The sequence below is a fragment of the Pleurodeles waltl genome, chromosome 7, assembly GCF_031143425.1.
Source record: "Pleurodeles waltl isolate 20211129_DDA chromosome 7, aPleWal1.hap1.20221129, whole genome shotgun sequence".
Lineage (NCBI taxonomy): Eukaryota > Metazoa > Chordata > Amphibia > Caudata > Salamandridae > Pleurodeles > Pleurodeles waltl.
In genome coordinates, this window is record NC_090446.1 from 1,532,751,671 (window position 1) to 1,532,773,863 (window position 22,193).

The 22,193-nt window shown below is 43.6% G+C and overlaps 1 protein-coding gene across 2 annotated transcripts in view; it reads left to right on the forward strand.

The window, feature by feature from the left end:
- The window catches only part of PRR19 (proline rich 19), a 184,432-nt gene that overhangs the window by 38,176 nt on the left and 124,063 nt on the right, over positions 1–22,193 (forward strand). For both annotated transcript variants that reach the window (XM_069201396.1, XM_069201397.1), the window contains exons 2-3: positions 2,700–2,763; positions 3,662–3,790. In XM_069201396.1, the coding sequence (XP_069057497.1) occupies positions 3,753–3,790 (38 nt within the window). In that variant the 5' untranslated portion in view covers positions 2,700–2,763; positions 3,662–3,752. The remainder of the gene's footprint in view (positions 1–2,699; positions 2,764–3,661; positions 3,791–22,193) is intronic.

Consider the following 22,193-nt stretch of genomic DNA (forward strand, 5'->3'; position numbering starts at 1 on the left):
TATATAATGTTTTAATAAAACGACTGCATTTTAGATAATAAGGCGTGAGCCGCAATAACCAGAACCATACAACACAGTAGGATTGAAATAGTCACCAGGAGAGTAAAACATAAGAACAAAGCTATCATCGTGTCTAATAGTTTCTACTCTCCCTCTGCTTGTTCTATTTCGAGCACAGCATGTTAAGCTTCTAACTTGCCTTTCTGAATCACTGGGGAGACATCAGCCCTCATACCTGAGCAAAGGCCTGTGATCTTGGTTCAGCATCTGCAACGAGGCAGTCAGCGTCTAGTTGTGGTTCCCTGGTCGGAATCTCCCTCTTGCGTGTATTGGGACAAGGAAGTGATTTTATAACTAACATGTCAGCGTGATCACAAAATGTCCCTACGCAGGAATGCCAAAGACTAAACTCCTACCACGTCTATCGGCAATGTACCAGACTGTATCCTTGACTGAAGCACAGAGTGAACAGGAATGTGTTATGGAGAACTCCAGTGCTGAAGTAGGCTAAACAGTGTGATATGAATATAAAACAAGACCGTAGAACTGGCTATTTGAAAAATAACAGTACGAAGCCTAATAAAAAGCATTTAGAGCAAAGCGCACAGAGGCTCTAAGCGGCAAGCAAATGAATAAAATACATCCAGGGCAAAGTGCACAAAGGCCTAAAGCCTGAAGCTAACGCGCAAAGGATATGTAAAACTAACCACACTACAATAATACCCGTAGCAGTATACCCCAGCAGCCACGGTATGTTGGCGGCAGTCAGCATGGCGGTAGACGGCACTTACCGTAGGCAGCACTTACCGCCAGGGTTGTAATGAGGGCCTTAATTATGTGTATGGTGCTTGTATTACGACCACTCGCTGATATCAAAATGCAACAGGAAGTATATCATTTTGTCTGTTTCAATTATGATAATCTCATCAGGGTATCTATGTGACAATATATGCATTTCATCTAAGCACTGTGTAATGCTTTCCAAAGATATGTATATATTTATATATGTATTCACTGAAAAAAACAAAGGTTAGAGGGACATTATAGTTCAAAATAGAATTTTAAAAATCATAGAAATTCACTGTAAAAAACAAAGGTTAAAGGGACGTTATTGTTAGGTTCACATTTTAAACGTACAAAACCATAGATATTCACCTGTTATAGCTAGAGTTTTCTCATGTACCTATAACTCGTGCCCTTGCTATGCACTTCTAATTACCCCACAAATTATGGCACTCATAACATCTTTGATAATATAAATGTAATATTTGCAGTAACATTTTTGACTAAAAAAACTGTGCATGACGAGGGCGCGAATCACAGTTACCTTAGGGCATGAGTTAACTATAACTATAACAGGTGAATTTCTATGGTTTTTTACGTTTAAAATATGAGCCTAACGATAACGTCCGATTAAAAACACGTTTTGCCCTCTGTGGGTGGTGGCCCCAGGGCGCAGGGGGGCCCGCTCTTATTTCAGGAATAGCCCCAGGGAGATGTTGCTCCCCAGGGCAGTGGGGGGGGCCCTCTATTAAAAAGAAAAGTGCCCCTGGACCTGGTACACCGGGGGCTTTTTTAAAAACAATCGCAGAAGCCCATGTTTTTTTTTTTTTTTTTTTTTACTGAGTTTTCGCGACCCCATTGTGATTCCACAGTATAATGATTAAAAAAATGCTTTTTAGTCTGGGGGGGTGGGAGTTTGGGACCCCAGCACCAGAGCTAAGGGGTCAGGGTGTCCCAAGATGGCTGCCAACACTTCCTGGTTTGAAGTGTTGTCAGCCAATCAGATCTCAGCATAAGTTCGGGAGGGGTCACGAATCCTGCACGTCTCTAGATATACAAATTTGGATTTCCTTAAGTTTCTCAAAAACTACTGTATTTATACTAAATAACAAAAAGGTTTCTTTCTGTACCAAGAGCGACTTTCCTGCCAAATTTATTGTAATTCCGTTCAGTGTTTTTTGCATTATCGCTGTTCAATTTTTCCTACGGGAATTAACATTGGCAACACTCTAACTTTCACCCCCCTCCCTTTATCTCGGCCGCCACTTGACAAATCACCCCGAAACTTTCCAGACAGTTTTGGAAAAATATATATATCCATACATATCCATATGTATGCACTACATAGACATACTTGGATATAGTTCTTACCTAAACTATCTCACTTCTCACTGTGACAAGCTGCTCAGAGCTGCAAAGGCTTCCAAATCTGACATTGTCTGGACAAACTTCAACAGCTGTTGTGAGCCCCCTTATAGGTCACTCTTCTTTTCCTGACTTCCACATTAGTTTTGTTAATCAGCTTGTTCATTTATGCCTACACTGTATTTCTGTATAATTGGCGCTGTGTCTGTGTTGCATTTCTATGCTTGCCCATGTTTGGCACTGTAACCCCTTGGGTGTGCTTATGTTGCATTTCTGTACTGCATGTAAGACACAAAAACCAGTCACCCAAGGAAGAAGAATCCTGTTTGTATTACACACATGGTTTTTGTATTTGCTCTTCTTCCTTGCTGGCCAGCAAGCACGCTATGGTACCTACAAATATATTTCATGTTGTTCCTGGGTAACCTCTGTGTATTGTATGTGTTTTCATTGCTCCTTTGAGGTTTCAATAGTATTTACCTAACACCTGGCACATTATATTATGAAAACATGCTGAAACCAACTTTTAACCACTTTTTGTTATGTTGCAGGTATCCCAGGCAGTACTACTTACAGATTAGAAAAGGCAGATGTGAGTAACAGCAGAAAGACCAGGTAATTAGTTGCTAGTTTTTACTTGTGGTGCATTTGAGACATTGGAATATAATCATGTGCTTAGCTATTTTTACCTTCTTTTGCAGGCATCTTAGACAGTGCTACATGTTGGCTGAGAGCAAACGAATCTGTTGACAATACAATATAGGTTTAATCATTAGCGGCCAGGAGGCCAGTTAGCTCCGTAAAACTGAAGCTGATCCCAAAGTACTGCTTGCAGACAGCTCCTTTTTATACTCTTAAAGTGCATTGACTTCATGCATATTATCTTAAAAAAGCAACAAACAAGTCACAGAATAAGATGAGTTGGTGATATATTCCCACGTAGACATCATTCCACTTACATCCTTGAATTTGTGTCCTTCTCCTCTCGGTTCCCCTTATTTTACAATCCTAACAGAGCTTTGAAATATTAACCTTCCCTCCCTGGTTGTGTGAGTGTTCGCTGTTCCCAAGATTTCCTCTCTGACTTTCTATACTGCTGACTACCTTTGATCACATATTTTCTGAACAGCATCTCTGCAAACAATGGGACTAGGGGTGTGTGCTTGTGCTGTGACCATATATTCTTCAAGGCTTTGTTAATCATGTTTTCCTCTTTAAACTAGCTAATCTTGTGTTCGGCTTTCCTGTGAACACACACCTGTTCTTGTGGAAGTTAGGCTTGTAAAGTTCTACAGCGCTTTCTGCTGATGTCTGTGGTGGTGAGAGTTTCTCACATTTTATATTTTTCTTAACATGGTCAGAGTTCTGCCAGTTTTAGCAGTCCCACGCTTACAATAACTAGCCATATATGCAGTAATGTTAATTTGTATCTATTTGTATTGAGGTCCGATGATGTATGTAAGAGTGAAAGTTTGAGGTTGTCATCTTGTTGCCATCCTTTTACCTCCCACAGGGTCTGATATACACCATCGGTGAAGGAGGCAGTTGTACAATGTTGCCATAAGGTGTGGTGAAAGTCTCCAGGACATTCTCTTCACACATGCATGACAGAGAGCTGGTCCACCCTAAGCATCGTAGCGAGGTATGTTCAATGTAGATCTTTGAGATGCTTCACTGGAATTAAATGGAAGTGCTCCCTCATTTAATCAAAAATATGCATATTTATTATTTAATATTTATTAACACCCTAGCGGTAGAAGCATCACAGAATTAATAATATTCTCTGACGTATTTGTAATGGCTCCTCTGAGGCTGTTAACGATGGAAGATATTAATGCAAAAATCTCAAAATATCAGTTGGATGAATTTAGGGAGAAGGTCATTGAGGACGCTTAATTAAATGAAAGAACAGGAGGACAATTGGCTCAGTTAGTGCTAGCAGAAAATCTCAGGGCACAGTGTTTATTCCTCATACACTGATCCACATGAAAAAAGAATGGTTTCTGAGATCAATCACAGACTATTAACCCCTTCGCTGCCAGGCCTTTTCCCCCTCCTGTGCCAGGCCTTTTTTTGCCTATTTGGGGCAGTTCGCGCTTAGGCCCTCATAACTTTTTGTCCACATAAGCTAACCAAGCCAAATTTGCGTCCTTTTTTCCAACATCCTAGGGATTCTAGAGGTACCCAGACTTTGTGGGTTCCCCTGAAGGAGGCCAAGAAATTAGCCAAAATACAGTGAAAATTTCGTTTTTTTTCAAAAAAATTGGAAAAAGTGGCTGCAGAAGAAGGCTTGTGGTTTTTCCCCTGAAAATTGCATCAACAAATGGTTTGCGGTGCTAAACTCAGCAGCTTCCCAGCTTTCAGGAACAGGCAGACTTGAATCAGAAAACCCAATTTTTCAACACAATTTTGGCATTTTACTGGGACATACCCCATTTTTGCAATTTTTTGTGCTTTCAGCCTCCTTCCAGTCAGTGACAGAAATGGGCATCAAACCAATGCTGGATCCCAGAAACCTAAACATTTCTGAAAAGTAGACAGAATTCTGAATTCAGCAAGGGGTCATTTGTGTAGATCCTACAAGGGTTTCCTACAGAAAATAACAGCTGAAAAAGAAAAATATTGAAATTGAGGTGAAAAAAACATCAGTTTTTCTCTACGTTTTACTCTGTAACTTTTCCCTGCAATGTCAGATTATCGAAAGCAATATACCGTTACGTCTGCTGGACTCCTCTGGTTGCGGGGATATATAGGGCTTGTAGGTTCATCAAGAACCCGAGGAACCCAGAGCCAATAAATGAGCTGCACCCTGCAGTGCGTTTTCATTCTATACCGGGTATACAGCAATTAATTTGCTGAAATATAAAGAGTAAAAAATTGCTATCAAGAAAACCTTTGTGTTTCCAAAAAGGGCAAAAGATAAGGTGTTGAGGAGCAGTGGTTATTTGCACATCTCTGAATTCCAAGGGGACCATACTAGCATGTGAATTACAGGGCATTTCTCAAATAGATGTCTTTTTTACACACTCTCCTATATTTGGAAGGAAAAAATGTAGAGAAAGACAAGGGGCAATAACACTTGTTTTGCTAATCTATGTTCCCCCAAGTCTCCCGATAAAAATGATACCTCACTTGTGTGGGTAGGCCTAGCGCCCGCGACAGGAAACGCCCCAAAACGCAACGTGGACACATCCCATTTTTTTGAAAGAAAACAGAGGTGTTTTTTGCAAAGTGCCTACCTGTAGATTTTGGCCTCTAGCTCAGCCGGCACCTAGGGAAACTTACCAAACCTGTGCATTTCTGAAAACTAGAGACCTAGGGGAATCCAAGATGGGGTGACTTGTGGGGCTCGGACCAGGTTCTGTTACCCAGAATCCTTTGCGAACCTCAAAATTTGGCTAAAAAAACACATGTTCCTCACATTTCTGTGGCAGAAAGTTCTGGAATCTGAGAGCAGCCACAAATTTCCTTCCACCCAGCGTTCCCCCAAGTCTCCCGATAAAAATGATACCTCACTTGTGTGGGTAGGCCTAGCGCCCGCGACAGGAAATGCCCCAAAGCGCAACGTGGACACATCCAAATTTTTGAAAGAAAACAGAGGTGTTTTTTGTGAAGTGCCTACCTGTATATTTTGGCCTCTAGCTGAGCCGGCACCTAGGGAAACCTACCAAACCTGTGCATTTCTGAAAACTAGAGACCTAGGGGAATCCAAGGAGGGTTGACTTGCGGGGCTCGGACCAGGTTCTGTTACCCAGAATCCTTTGCAAACCTCAAAATTTGGCTAAAAAAACACATGTTCCTCACATTTCTGTGGCAGAAAGTTCTGGAATCTGAGAGGAGCCACAAATTTCCTTCCACCCAGCGTTCCCCCAAGTCTCCCGATAAAAATGATACCTCACTTGTGTGGGTAGGCCTTGCACCCGCGACAGGAAACGCCCCAAAGCGCAACGTGGACACATCCACATTTTTGAAAGAAAACAGAGGTGTTTTTTGCGAAGTGCCTACCTGTAGATTTTGGCCTCTAGCTCAGCCGGCACCTAGGGAAACCTACCAAACCTGTGCATTTCTGAAAACTAGAGACCTAGGGGAATCCAAGGAGGGTTGACTTGCGGGGCTCGGACCAGGTTTCTGTTACCCAGAATCCTTTGCGAACCTCAAAATTTGGCTAAAAAAACACATGTTTCTCACATTTCTGTGGCAGAAAGTTCTGGAATCTGAGAGGAGCCACAAATGTCCTTGCACCCAGCGTTCCCCCAAGTCTCCTGATAAAAATGATACCTCACTTGTGTGGGTAGGCCTAGCGCCCGCGACAGGAAACGCCCCAAAGCGCAACGTGGACACATCCAAATTTTTGAAAGAAAACAGAGGTGTTTTTTGCGAAGTGCCTACCTGTAGATTTTGGCCTCTAGCTCAGCCGACACCTAGGGAAACCTAACAAACCTGTGCATTTCTGAAAACTAGAGATCTAGGGGAATCCAAGGAGGGGTGACTTGCGGGGCTCGGACCAGGTTCTGTTACCCAGAATCCTTTGCAAACCTCAAAATGTGGCTAAAAAAACACATGTTCCTCACATTTCTGTGGCAGAAAGTTCCGGAATCTGAGAGGAGCCACAACTCCCACCCAGCGTTCCCCCAAGTCTCCCGATAAAAATGATACCTCACTTGTGTGGGTAGGCCTAGCGCCCGCAACAGGAAATGCCCCAAAGCGCAACGTGGACACATCCCATTTTTTGAAAGAAAACAGTGCCTACCTGTGGATTTTGGCCTGTAGCTCAGCCGGCACCTAAGGAAACCTACCAACCCTGTGCATTTTTGAAAACTAAAGACGTTGGGGAATCCAAGATGGGGTGACTTGTGGGGCTCGGACCAGGTTCTGTTACCCAGAATCCTTTGCAAACCTCAAAATTTGGCTAAAAAAACACCCTTTCCCCTCATTTCGGTGACAGAAAGTTCTGGAATCTGAGAGGAGCCACAAATTTCCTTCCACCCAGCATTCCCCCAAGTCTCCCGATAAAAATGATACCTCACTTGTGTGGGTGGGCCAGGTGCCTGCAACAGAATAAGGCCCAAAACTTGAAGAGATAGAAGGGATAGCACAGCGAGTTTATAAGGGCATATTCTTTTATACATCTTTAAACGGACTCTGCTTTGGGGACCCACATAAGTGAGGTGTCATTTTACTTGGGAAACTGAGGGGAAAACTGGGGAGTAGGAATTTTGTGCTGGAGCGGTGATCCTACTAAGAAAAGTCAGGAAAATATGCTTTTTTATGCAAATTTTGAGGTTTACAGAGGAGTCTGGGTAAGAAAATGTTGGGGGAGCCACGCAAGCCACACCTCCCTGGACTCCTTGGGGTGTCTAGTTTTAAAAAATTTCTGGGTTTTGTAGGTTTCCCTAGATGAAGGCCGCATCCAGGACCAAAAACATAGGTGGGCCCTCCCCCCAAACACAGGTATTTTTGTAATATATCATTTTGATGTGTGCACATACCTCCGTGATGTGCCAAACACTAAAATTGTGAAAAGAAACACACTTAGGTTATGTGAAGAAGACCCCTCACCCACCAACCAAGTAGGTGGCATGCTTCATCATCGGGGTCCCACCCGAGGCACCTAGCGTGTCACAGGTGTGCTGCGACGCCTGATTACAGCGGAGCAGGTTTTGTCATTTTTTAGCACACATACTGGTTGGATTTGGCACGAGGGTGAGTGATGGTTCAGTGGATCAAATTTTATTAACAAGAGATTTCACAAAAATGAAATGCACTGCTAATAACTGAAAGGCAAAAAAGTGAACCAATGACTCACAGCTCGTGAGCTGTAAAGCCGCGACAAGGCACCAACCGCTTTACAGTCCATTCACACACCTTTCATACATGACACGCACTAGACCATTCACACCGCCAGCCACGGGCCCAGCACATTACAACACTCACATCGACAGACCGCGCCACTCAAGGGCCCATCACTTACATACGCCCACATGTCTGATACAAGAATCACACCAGCTGATGGGAGTGTGGACTGCCGTTTGGCTGGCAACGCCAGCCAAGCGCCACCCCACGCACACCGCCAGCCAAGTGCCACCCCACGCACACCGCCAGCCAAGCGCCACCCCACGCACACCGCCAGCCAAGCGCCACCCCAAGCACACCGCCAGCCAAGCGCCACCCCACGCACACCGCCAGCCAAGCGCCACCCCAAGCACACCGCCAGCCAAGCGCCACCCCACGCACACCGCCAGCCAAGCGCCACCCCAAGCACACCGCCAGCCAAGCGCCACCCCAAGCACACCGCCAGCCAAGCGCCACCCCACGCACACCGCCAGCCAAGCGCCACCCCACGCACACCGCCAGCCAAGCGCCACCCCAAGCACACCGCCAGCCAAGCGCCACCCCAACCACACCGCCAGCCAAGCGCCACCCCACGCACACCGCCAGCCAAGCGCCACCCCACGCACACCGCCATCACTTTTTTTGTTTATAAACAACAAAGAAACCACTAATTATAAAATAAGCACAAAACTACAAACACAAAAGCTCTAAATAAATACACGACAGAGATGCCAACCGTGAAACATATGAAAATATAAAACAGACAGCTTACGCTCACTGTATTTCCCAAAAGATTTTCCTTGTGTGGTAACTTCTAAAACAGCTGGGCACACAGAGCCCAGGCTTTGAAGGGCATTTGGGGCAGTACATCTGGCTCTCCCTCCGGATTGATCTCCGGACACATACTCTACATTTCTTTGTGGGCAAGTCTTTTTTGGGAGTGGGAGGAATGTGATCTGGAAAGTGCCGATCTTTCAATCTAGCCACATCCTCCACCACTTCTACTCTAGGATCTCTTGCCGGTTCCACCACAATAAGGCTTTCTATCACTGACTCCTGAAATTTAACAAATGTCATCCTTGACTCAGGTGAACAATCCTTGTATACAATAAAAGTTGCCAAATGAAATAAATTTAGGGCCAATTTTTTATACCACATATAAGACTTACAAAGAGCAGTGTAAGGTTCCAACCTCTGATCTACTCTATCAACACCACCCATGTGCCTATTGTAGTCCAAAATGCACGCAGGTTTGCGCACTTCCACAACCTGACCCCAAACAGCCACAGGGGAAGTACTCTCATCATGGATGGTCGATAGCATGTACACATCCCTCCTGTCTGAAAATTTCAGAACTAACAGCTCATTATTCCGCAAGGCACTGCACTGTCCCCTCTCAAGTTTTTTACAGACAAGCTCCCTTGGATAGCCTTTCCGGTTAGAACGGATTGGGCCACAAGCAACAGTGTCCACCCTAAACAACTCCTTGAACAACTGCACTCCAGTGTAGAAATTATCTACGTACAAATGGTGACCTTTGTTAAACAGCCGTCTAGCAAGTTCCCACACAATTTTTTCTCTAACTCCAAAAGTGGCCGGACAACCAGGACGGTCAATACTGGAATCCCTACCAGTGTAGACCCGGAAATTATACACATATCCTGTACTGCTTTCTGACAGCAGATACAATTTAATCCCATACCGTGCCCTCTTACTAGGAATGTACTGCTTAAAAACTAAACGCCCCTTGAAAAGGACCAAAGACTCGTCCACACTTATCTCTTTGCCTGGAACATAGACCTCTGAAAACCGATCCACAAAATGAGCAAGGACAGGCCTAATCTTAAAAAGGCGGTCACAATCAGGGTGATCTCGTGGCAAGGCTAAAGCATTGTCTACAAAATGCAGCATACGAAGAAGAAGCAAATACCGATTACGTGTCATAGTTGCAGGAAATATAGCAGTTGCCATCAAGGGACTAGTAGACCAATAAGAAGCCAGTGACGGCTTCCTGATCAACCCCATCAAAAAAGACAAACCTAAAAACCTTTTCATCTCTTCCAGATATGTGGGAACCCAATGAGTAGCTCTAGACGGAGGCTTAAGTCTGGCAGCGTTGTCCCGCAAATATTGCTCTGCATACACATTTGTCTGCTCTACAATCTCTTCCAAAAATACATCGTCCATAAACAAGTGAAAGAAATGGACAGGCAGAAAGTTTTCCGTATTAACTCTACACCCTGGGAGACCAGTAAATGCAGGTAACTGTGGCTGCTCCATGTTTGGGGCAATCCAGGTGTCAGGTCTTCTAATGGGAAACCCTTCAGCCCCAGGCTGCTGCACTCTTGGCACATCAATGTCCTCCTCTAAAACAGGCCCTTCATCTGCACTGAGAGTAGCTTCCTCATCAGAAGAATACTCTCGGACAGAAAACTCACTTCCAGAATCTCCTGCTTCCTCCTCTGCCTCAGATGCAGAGTCAGTGTCGTAATCATGGTCTGAAGAGCATGCGAACAACCTGCTGAGCGGTCACTTTTTCGGCTAGCCATGATCCTAACAACAAATGGATTGCCAACAACAACTAGCACTAAAATAAGTAATAAACAAAGTGTAGCTTTATCACAAAGAGTTATGTACTACAAAAAACTATACCACTCACTTGCCTGAAAAAGCTACTCACCAAGCAACTACTCTGCACAGACACAGCAATCACCAATGATATCCCACTAAAAAGAAAAAAGCTAATTAGACATATGACAACACAAACATCACTGTGCTCAAATCTAAGGACAATGTCAAACACACAATACTGCATTTAGTACACCACCTACAAACATGTCATTCATGCATGTCAACAATACTCCTTTGGAGTAAATTGCTTTCACTTACCAAAAACATGCAACTGTGCAAACCGCAGGACAACTACTGCCAAAACCGTAAAGATCCACAGCAAAGGAAGCAAAAGCGTTGAACTAGAAGAAAAAGAAGAAATAAATTGTTATAATCACAAATACAAATACTTTGCCAGTTGACAAACACCCCACCACCATGAACTTAGAAGTTGTCCCTGGTACCTAAGTGGATCCTGCCCCCCTCAGGGGTAGATGGGCGTACAAAAATTGGCGAATCTGCCCCCAAGGGGGACAGAAATGGGCAACACCTCTGTGCCCCCTTTAGGGGGCGACCCTTCCCAAAGGGGGCACCCCCAGCACAACACAAAACAAAACAAAAAAATCCCTGCCATTTTGGTGGTTTCTGCCCTCCTTGGGGGCAGATGGGCCTACAAAAATAGGGGCAGAGATGGCCAATACGAACTTTCCCCACTTTAGGGGGGTGCCCGTTGCTCAAGGGGTGCCCCCAAACACACACACACACACCACACAATCCCTGGCGCCTAGTGTGCTTCCACCCCCCGGGGGCCAGATCGTCCAAAAAATGGCTGGTCTGCCATCGGGGGGGCCGAAACAGAAAAAAAAATAGCCCCCCAGGGGAGCGACCCTTGCCCAAGGGGTTGCCCCCAAAATAAACAATAAAAACAAAATCCCTGGTGTCTAGTGGATTTTGCCCCCCCCTTGGCGGAAGATCAGCCCAAAAATTGACAATCTGCCCCCAGGGGGGAGGGGGGGGGGGCGAAACACTAAAAAAAATTGACCTGGGGGGGGGGGGGGGGACCCTTGCCCACGGGGTCGCCCCCAAAATACACACCAAAAAAAAAATCCCTGGTGTCTAGTGGTTTTGCCCCCCCCCCCCTCTCGGCTGATCTGCCCCCAGGGGGGGGGGCGAAATACTGAAAAAATTGCCCCCCAGGGGGGCGACCCTTGCCCAAGGGGTCGCCCCCAAAATAAACCTATTTGAAAAAATCCCTGGGGTCTAGTGGAGATTCGTGGAGCAGGAATCTTGTGAAAACAGGCACAGGGGGAAAGGAAAAACCCTTTCCTTTCCCCCGTGTCTGTTTTCACCCCCCGACCCCCAAAAACGGAAAGGACTTACCTTTTCGTCCTTTCCCCTCGACGCGCTGGAAGCAAATGGCTTTCAGCGCGCCCGGCAACACTAGATGATGTCGTCGGATTGCCGGGGGGGGGGCGGGGGTGGAAGGGGAAGGTCTTCCCCTTCCATCCCCGCCTTGGGGGGGCAGAGGGGTGCACGGGGGGCGCGCTAGCGCTCCCCCAAGTTCCCCTGTGCCTTGGACGAGATGATCTCGTCCAATGCCCAGGGGAACTGTAGCCTTGGACGAGATCATCTCGTCCAAGGCACAGAACAGGTTAAGGCATGAGCTGTGAAAATAGACATGTTTTTATCATTCTGTGATTTTTCATAAAAGAGGATAACACCCTTATCCTTGTGAAGAACTGCCAACACGTTTCACGATGCTCAACGTCATTTGTTGCTTGTTAAGGGTATACATGACTCAGCTTTTGTTCCTAAAGCAGATTCTTTGCCTTTTTAGTACCAAATAGATTCATTCATAGCTCATCCACAGGGCTCGAGAAATCCACTCGACCACTCGGATTGGCGAGTCTTATTTGATCAGGTCGAGCTATTTTTAATACTTACTCCTGTCTTGAGTTGACACTGAACAGGTGTTCTGTTCAGTTGAAAAGTGGAGGGGCAATAAAATACATCTTGTTCTTATGTCACATTTGCTCTGTGTTCAGAGGGAGGTCAAAGTCAGTTTTTCTTACAATTGATTTTCCTTCTGACTGCAGAGTTCCAGGATTTTATAAGGTGACCTGTGTGACCTGCTGCTTAGAATGTGAAATAAACAGTGTCAGCTTTTTCCTAAAACACAACATTTAAATGACTAAGTCAACTGTGCAAACATTTCAAAATATATTTCAGTAGTTGTGAAAGCCCTTTGTTTATATTTCTGTGTAAAAAAATACTTTAATAGGGAGAAAACAAATCAGAATACTTTATATGTTGATGTGCAAAGGATATGTTTTCTGAAACCTAATTTTCACAGATTGTTAATATACTATATAGTTTTCTCAGTAAAGCTGCACGTTAATGGAGATGTTTTTGAACATTTCTTGGAAAGTTACTGTGTGTAGATGACAATATGTTACCACATCATGGTTTAGTAATATATTTATTAAAAGTGAGTGTTTAATCAAACTGACAAACACCCCTGCCCTGATGCAATATTGTTAGTAAACTAAAAGAAGTCCTAGGTAATGTGGGCTAGACCTCATGGGTATGTGGACTAGATTCTTGTGATGCATGCAGCACACTTTAGTCTACTTAATCAAACAAAAGAGGGTTTTTTTGTACTGCAGAAATGCTGAGCTCACATATTTGAAGGTGCAATCATATGAGAATTAAGAAAAAGGCGACTGTAAACTATTTGCCCAGGATCACACAATTTGAGACCCGTTTACGAGTCAAGTACATTACAGTTAGGTCGAGTAGATTATTTAAGTTACTTGACCTGTAGGTCTAGTAAAATGTTTATGCTTTTTTTTCGAGCCCCGATCTAGATAGTTCCGTAGGTCTGCTAAGGTAAATATCTAAAGCTGTACTAACTGCAGAGAAATGCATGACAACTATTTTATGTTTGGTGCATTCTCTGATAAAGGAATGCTCCGCTATTGGACTTAGTGGGCAAGATTTTTTCCAAAAGTATTAACAAGCCTTTCAGGAATTGGCATCCGAGAGAAATATCATTCCCTGTGATCAGTTAGGTTTAAACTCCAAAATGTGAAATTCTTGATAACATTGCCATCTTACAAACAATACTTGAAAACTATGTTCTAACACAATTAAAATTAACAATAGCTTTACATTCATCTATTTGGTGCAGGATGTTTTTGGACGGATATAGAGTGCTTTCAGACAGGATAAATACCAAGAATGCTTTAAAGTAGGCTGTCTTTTACTCTATTACTGTTTTCTTTATATTTTATTTACCTGATCTACCCAGAATACTATCTTACCTAAATATCCACCCTCTTCAGTTAGGATCCCTTCTTTGCCACTCCTTATTCTATGCTGATGATTTAATTGTGTTTCATCCTACACCCATTGGGTTACACTCAATTTAAATACAGCTCAACTTTATTCAACTTCATGTTTTCTGAATATCTTTGTCCAAAAAAGTAAGATTGTATTTAACACAAGAAGAAAATATAGCCCCTTTAATTAGGATCTTGGGTTCGGCTAAGATTGAGCTTATGAAAATATGTTCCTATTTGATGAAAGTGTTCTAATTTCATCTGAAGCCTCATATCCTACAGCGAAGTTCTAAAATACAGGCAGTTGGTGGACTCTGTATACTTTTTTTCACTCTGTTGGAAAACAACACTTTAAGAATTTAGGACCTGATTTAGAGTTTGGCGGATGGGGTTACTCTGTCACAAACGTGACGGATATAGCGTCCGCCATCTTACGATTCCATTATAACCTGAGAACATCGTAATACGGTGCACAGGATATTCGTCATGTTTATTACGGAGTAATCCATCTGCCAAACTCTAAATCAGGCACCTAGTCTAAATATATAAATATCAATATAAATATACAAATCTATAATCCCAAGGACACTCATATATGGAGTGGAATAAATCCTGTATCAGGGTTGGTCTCTTTTTCAGAAATCAAAAGGGAAATTCCTCTTTTTTAAGTTTTAGCAGTTGGCCCCTCAGTCGTAGCTCTATGCACTATGGCTAGAATTTAGCCTTTGAAGCATGTTCCCTACCCATAGTTGCAGTGACCCATTTGAGTTAACAACTGATATAATCTAAGGAAGGTTTAGGGAGATGGTAATTAAAAATGGATTATTTTCAAATAAAGGTACATGTTGTGTTTTTATCGGAATCATAGGCATACATTATGCACTTTTGAAATGACCATGGTACACATTGAAGACTGGTCTCTCAGCAGGTTAAGGTTAGCCTTGAAAGAGTAGTCCACTTCGCTATCTATAATCTGGACACTGCTTAGTATCAGAAATGAAAGCACTATAACATTCTCGTCTCCACAGCGGTAATAAATATGATGCAACCATATCTTGGTCTACCACTTGAACATGAACGTAGGTGAACTGTATTCATATTGAGAGCAGATAGTCTACCTACTCAAGCAGCGATAGCATCTTGGTGCAATTCTGTCTTCTGCAATATAGGTGAACAGACTTAAGCCTATGGGAGCCCTTCTCCTTTACAAAAAGTATAGTGGATGTGCATCTTCCGTAGCCAGTTTCTCCATTGAGAACCTTGGGTCTAACCGTATGTAATTTAGCCATAAATATCGAGTTTGATACTCCATAGTAAGGTTTTATATCAGCTACACCTGTATCCCGTCAAACTGGGATTTACAACATTGTACCTCTCATTTACAACCTTTTACCATAGGGATCTGGGGTGTTCCCCGCTCCAAAAAGAAGCCAGGAGTCACTAAGCTATGGCACAATAATAAGCCTCCTTGGATCTTGTAAGGTAATTATGTAATTGGTATAAGAGACTCAGCAAAAAGACTGTTTTGAGGATGGCGGCCCTGCCCATCAGCGGTGGGGTTCCAAAAGGATACTTCCCCACACAATCTGTCTATTGAGGTGCAAGATTGTGTGATCAACCATGGACCTTCTCCTTGGCCACATGTATCCTAGGTACCTGAATGTGCTCTTACCAATTATGTGGACCAACTGGAGGTTTGCCTCTGAGGAGTATAAGCACAGGGAAACATTCACTTTCTAAAAGTGGCATTTCAAAAATAGTAATTTAAAACTCAACTACACCAGTTAGCAGCATTTCTCACTACCATTCCAAACATATCAAGCATGCCCACGCTACTGCTTTGAGATCAGAAATGATCACTTAAAACTATATAAGGTAATTCCCAGTGCTAACCTATGAGAGACTCATCTGTTCTCTGAAGAAGAGTAGGTGTCATTGAAGAGGAGTACCGACTAGAGCAGCCCACCCTCTTCTCCTTGTTCTTTTTATTTAGTCTATGGTCGAAGTGCAAATTAGCTTCAGTGGCTTCCTTGAGTGATGAAAGATTGTTCACATGGACAAACTTGTCCTTGATCTTTAAGGCCTTTACTGAATAATGTTATCAAAGTACCTTTAGCCCAGTGGGTCTCTGCATTCAGTCAATTTAAACACGTTACAAAAGATATGACTTACTGTGACCCTTCTTGGATTTTGCAAAGTACTTAGATGGTGGAATAGTGTACATCGGGTCTTCCAGATCTCCGGCGAAATACTCAGATTAGCTGGTTATAATTATTTAGGATAATATCAGAGGAGGTTACCCATGGTGTGGTCCAGGATAATGCATCTTCAGTCAAACAGCTAATCGGGTAGCCTACTTTTGTGTTGAGAATTGTGTAGTGTGGAAGGTATAATGGACTATCAGGGCATCAAGAAGTTCCCTTATCTTCCCTGGGTTAACATCAAATTGCAGAGCTCCTGCGGGCACATGTAGCAAGTTAGCTGAATCATGCAATGCCAAAGATTGCCATAAGGAGTCATTCTCATTTTTTAAAGATAATAATTTAGCATTCTCTTGCTGTTTAGAGGCATATAGGGCTTGAGGTCGTCTCTAGCAAACTGGACTACGGCAACGCACTCTATGCCCACATCACCAAGAAACTACAATCAAGACTACAAAGAATCCAGAATACAGAAGCCGGACTCATCCTGGACATCTCCTGACACAGCCACGTCTCCTCCCACCTCAGAGACCTACCCTGGCTCCCAGTCAACAAGTGCATCACATAAAAATTCCTGATCCACACCAACAAGGCACTACACAACATAGAAACGTCATATCTCAACCACCACCTCACCTTCTACGTACCCAACAGACATCTCCGTTCTTCCCAGCTCGCCCTTGCAGCCATTCCCAAGATCGGAAAAAGCACAGCAGGGGGAAGATCCTTCTACCTTGGAGCCCAGACATGGAACACGCTACCTCTCAAACTCAGGCAGACCCCATCATTGAAGCAGTTCAGGAAGACCCTCAGGACCTGGCTCTTTGATTGAGCAGCACACCCGCAACAGCGCCTTGAGACCCTACAGGTGATTAGCTGCGCTTTAGAAATCACTGATTGATTCAGCTGTGCCCATGATCACTGGACTGGCAAGGAAGTGCTGACATTGCAATCTGTCAAGAGCCAGTCACAACATTAGTCTTCTGATTCATGAGAGCTTGGCCCTAAGGAAAGGGCGATTGACTAAAGCAAAATAAGCCTGCAGCCGCCAAATTCCTTAAGAAAGAAACCACTGCAGAAAGAAGAAAGAGCAGTGGCAAAAAAACACTAAGTGGAACAGCAGGGAGATGATAACACCAATCACTGGAGCAATGACAAGGAGAAATACTTAGAAGCAAAATGCAGATAGTACGCAGAAATAAACAGTAGAGAATAGCCACCCCAAAATGAGAGTTGCTAGAGCATTTCAATGCCCCCACTCTAAAGCCCTCACTGTTTATGTGGGAAAGGGTGACTTGGAAGGAAAAGCAACAAACAGGAACTATACTGCCTCCAATTAGGCCGGCGAAGAGCCTGAAGGCGCCATCTTGGATTGTGAACTAATATAATTCCAAAACGGCGGTGGTGTTGATAAGACTGAAAGAGAGTCTTTCATTGGACAGCCCTCTCAGATGTCTGGATTGTATGCGCTTACAGGCAGCTGACACTGGACTTGCTTTACTGCTGTTCTTTGTAGCTGCGATACTCTGTAAGGAGTAAGGACAAGCAGGCCCTTTGCTTCGAGTGCACATTCTTTTTGTTTTGCAGAATGCTTTTATGGCTCTTGGCCATTAGGACATGTCCAAGGAAGCTTGGAGATGTCACAGTCTGCACAATGCTTCTCACTTTTGACTGAAGGGTTTGAAAGAGCACCCAGTCTTCTGCTGGTTCTGGATAGACCAAGATAGGGGCGACCCTTTCTAGTAGCCACGATGAAAACCCCAAAGCAGACCGTACCCTTCAGAAGGAGTTCCAGAGGTAAAAAAAAATATATATATGGGAAAAACCTCAAAAACAGGAACGCCTGAAAAAGAGGAAAAAACAGGATTGAAAACTGGAAAAAAGAGGTACAATTTACAATCAGAGGAACGGGAACTGGAAAACAAATGACGAACAGGAGCGAAGATCACCACCAAGAGGAAGAGTTTGCAACGCAAGGCAGATCAGGACTGAGTGACTTATATACTGGAAGACAGGAAGTGACAACACAGGAAAAAGAAACAACACCATCTTGGATTGGGAAAAGGCCCATAAAAGAGAATGGGAAAAAAGTAGCAGTATAAGATAAAAAAGGGCATGCTGGGAAAAAGGAACAGAAGAAGACAACATGGAACCCTGCAAGAAGACAGCATGGAGACCAGAAAGAAGAAAAAGGCAAGAGCACAGAAAAACAGAAGAAAAGAAGAAAAAGGAAAGGAGTCCACCACCGACAGAAAATAAAAAATACTACAAAGACAGGTAAGGACGACACGACCTGGAGCATGAAAAATGCTTTCTGGCAGGCGTCGCAAGAGCTGGGCAAAAACGCGGAGGACGGCGCTGCAATAATCGTAGTAGCGGTCCGACCGCGGTTGTATACAGAGACGCCACTGTTAAGCACAGCGTCACAGCAGAATGTTTTGTAATAAGCGATGCGCTAAACATCTAATGGAAAGTAAAATGGCCTGTAGCGGGTCTGCCATGAATGCCAACGCTGGTCCACAAGATTCTGCCTGCAAACTGAACGCCACCATCATTTCTTAGCTTTCAAACATCATTCACTCATACTCCAAGGACTGTGGTACATTCCCAAGGTGGGAAAGGAATCATATTGTGACATTTGACCTTACCTTTCTCCGTCCTATAGGGTTTGGGATTCTAATCAATGTAATCTAGTCCTGCTTTATGAGTCAAATTAACTCTTTTCTCAACCTACTAGATGTAGGTCCCCAAAGGCACTTTTTCTTTAATGACCAGCTGGTCATGTATGCTTTGTAGATGGTCTCCTTGGAATCTTATTTGGTTGGGAACCTGCACAGGAAGCTTCAATTCAATCATAGTCACAAAAAACAGAATGCTGTCCTTTCTGGCCCCATGGTTGCCAGCAGTGAAAGTTGCATTCTTTACAGGGGAAGCTGCAGGAAATTGGGGACAATTACCTTAATTTTCTGAGGCCATTCTATGCTCAGGAGTTGCTTCCTAACTTATTTGTGAATCCATTTATAAGTTATCTTAATTATTTTGGTTTTTTTCAAAATTGCCATTCTTTAACATTAGTTACAAAAAGAAAGTAATAACTTCTATGCATAACTATTACCTTTGGTTTTACCAGTCCAAACTTCATCAGTATCCCTTCTTTCTTTCTTCCTTTCTTTCTTCCTTCTGTGGGTTTTCCCTCCTTTTTCTTTTTACAATTTAATTCTGTGATTCTCCGATATTATGAATCACACAATGACGTCCTCCCCACACACGCGTCCTGTGCACCTACCTGTATCCATCATCCTTAGTTTGTGATTCTGTGTTCCCTTATCTCTGGCGTGGGCCCTACAGTCTCGTAGTTTCATTTTGCACAATAGCCTTCCGTTGTGGGCCTCTGTGAATGCATTTACAGTTAACGCTGTGAGCCTGATCTACCAGCTGCCACTGGTGAGCCTGACAAGTTGACAACATAAGTTATCTTCTCTTAAGATTAAGAATTGCAGCAATCAGAGTAAAGTAGTCTCTCTTTGGGAATTGACCAAGAATTCCTGCAGCTCTGTCTAATATTTTCTATGGATAACTGGCATAGTGCGTCTGGGCTGTTGCAGCGGATGCAGTGCTGAGCTGTTTAGGACATCTCTGCATTCAACAAGACACCAAGGGCCAGATGTATCATGTTATCCAATAGCGATTACCTAATTGCGATTTTTTGCGAATCGCAATTAAGTAATTGCTATTGGAATGGTTGAAACTCCAGCAGTTTCATACTGCGATTCGCAAGTGCTCGCAAATGGACCTACCTCATCAATATTTATGAGGTAGGTCGCAATTTGTGAACCATTGCGAATGGCTACAATCACAGGGATGGTGGCCTGCTGGGCTCAGCAGACCAGCATGTCTGTGATTGCTTTTCAATAAAGCAATCTTTTCTTTTTTTTTAAATGCAGCCCGTTTTCCCTAAAGGAAAACGGGATGCGTTTAAAGATGAAAAATTAAGTTTTCTTTCCATTTTTTAGGAGTACACAGTAGTCCGTGGGACCACTGCCTGCTCTTAAAAAATGTTTTAGCAGGCATTCACATTCATTCGTTCAAATGGGTTACCACCTACTTGAAGTAGGTGGTAACTGCGATTGTTTTGCGACCGCATTCACAGTCACAAAACAATCCTACATACCTCTGCGATTCGGTATTAGGAAGAGACGTCCTTGACATGCCCGCTTCCTAATACCGAATCGGTATGTAGTCGTAAATCCAATTTGCAATTCAGTAACAAGTTACCGAATCGCAAACTGGACTTGTTACGTACCAAAACGTTCAATACATCTGGTCTCAAGACTCTTGATGCAATATGGAAGGGTGTATGTAGTTAGCTTGAAGAAAAGGAGCCAGAAAAGTAAAAGAAACAAATGTGAGCAACAAATCATCTGGAGAAACAGAGGCTGACTTAACCATGTTCCCGATGGTTAAGAGGATGTCAGCATTTGTCCATTTGAGATGCAATGGCCTCAGACAGCTTCTGGGAGTGTTGGACGGATAGGAGAATGTGCAGCTTGAAGAGAGCTTGTGTCTGAGGAAGGAGTGTTAACTCACCACACTGCTCGACAGAGAGACAGTCATGGACCTGGTTAGCTAAGCTAGGGCAGGTATCGCAAGAACAGATGATTAGTAGAAAAACTCAAGATCACTGGAAGATTACACCAGTGTGGGGTCATAGGTAGTATATGCCTGCCTCCTGGTTCTGTATTTATTTACTCTCTGGATTTCGCTTCTGTCTGATGCTGCTGCAGCAGGTCCAGATGCAGCTAGAGAAGACCTTTCATTGACACACTATTGGTTTTGTTGAGTTGATTTGTAGATAATTAAATATATTTTGCTCAGTATGTTTGCTGGAAGGGAAGCCAGTGCTTCTACTTTGTAGCTTGGAAGATGTGCTAAAATTTCTTATTGGCTATGATCAGGCAGCATGGAAAACAATCTTTAGTGGAGCCAAGGTTGTGAAGGGTAGAATGCCTTGCCCTGTTGGTCATTGAGAGAGATACGTCACTGGCTTAGACAGAGCAGTGAAGCGTGGAAAACACAATTTCATTTGCAGATGAGGCTCATTGAAACCAGGCTATTTGCTGTGAGTAGCATGCTTTAAGATTGTGTACAACTAACAGACTAGGCTGTTTTCGGAGTTTGGTCCTAGGTGAGGGTAAGCAGTGGCATCCTTACCAGGGGCAGAAAGGGTGCTCCTTTTAAGAGACGATGTCTCAGCTCCTCTCTGAAGTTGAGAAGTGAGGGAACAAGACTAATGTGTTGCAGGATGTTGTTACACTTCCTGAGCTCATTATGTCAGAAGGGCTGTGTTCTGGTGCTTTCTTTGTTTTTGCATCTTTTGAATACCTGTAGGATGATGCCAGGGCTGTGTGTATTCTGCTGGCCTCCCGAGATGTTTTTATGGAATTAGGGAGTATTGTTGATACCTTGTATGTGATGCAGCGTATTGAAAGTAATGCAGACTTTCAGGGATCACCACTGTATTTTCTTTAGGGTCACAGTGATATCACCATATTTCTGTGGGGCTTTGATGAGTCAGGTAGCAACATTCAGACATACCTCATTAGAGCCAGGTTTCCGCAGTTGTACCTAGAATAGATCTTCACCACCATCCAGGGCGTGGAGGACAGTGGTCCAGCTGGGAGGGGGAAGTAGTGCTTGATTTTGCACTGCAGTATTGCTGCTAATAGGTAGTATCTGCTTACTTTGCCATGTGTGCTTTGAACTAGAGGTCACTCTCCTTAATGTAGCATAGGAATTTTGTGTTAGTGGTGTTGGGAACTAAATCTATGCAGCCTCATTTTGGAGAGACAGCTGTGGAGCAGGACTTATTGGAGCGGTTGGGAATGAGTTCTTTTTATATTACATTCAACTTGAGAAAAGCATTAGGCATCTAGAACCTGATATGGGCTAGGCAGTCTTTGAGATATTGGATGTATGAGTGTGAAGGCACTTGTTGTTTTGTGTCTTTGGGGTTCTGATATCTTGTGTCAGTGGTTAGCCATGAGGTATCTGAAAGGTTCCA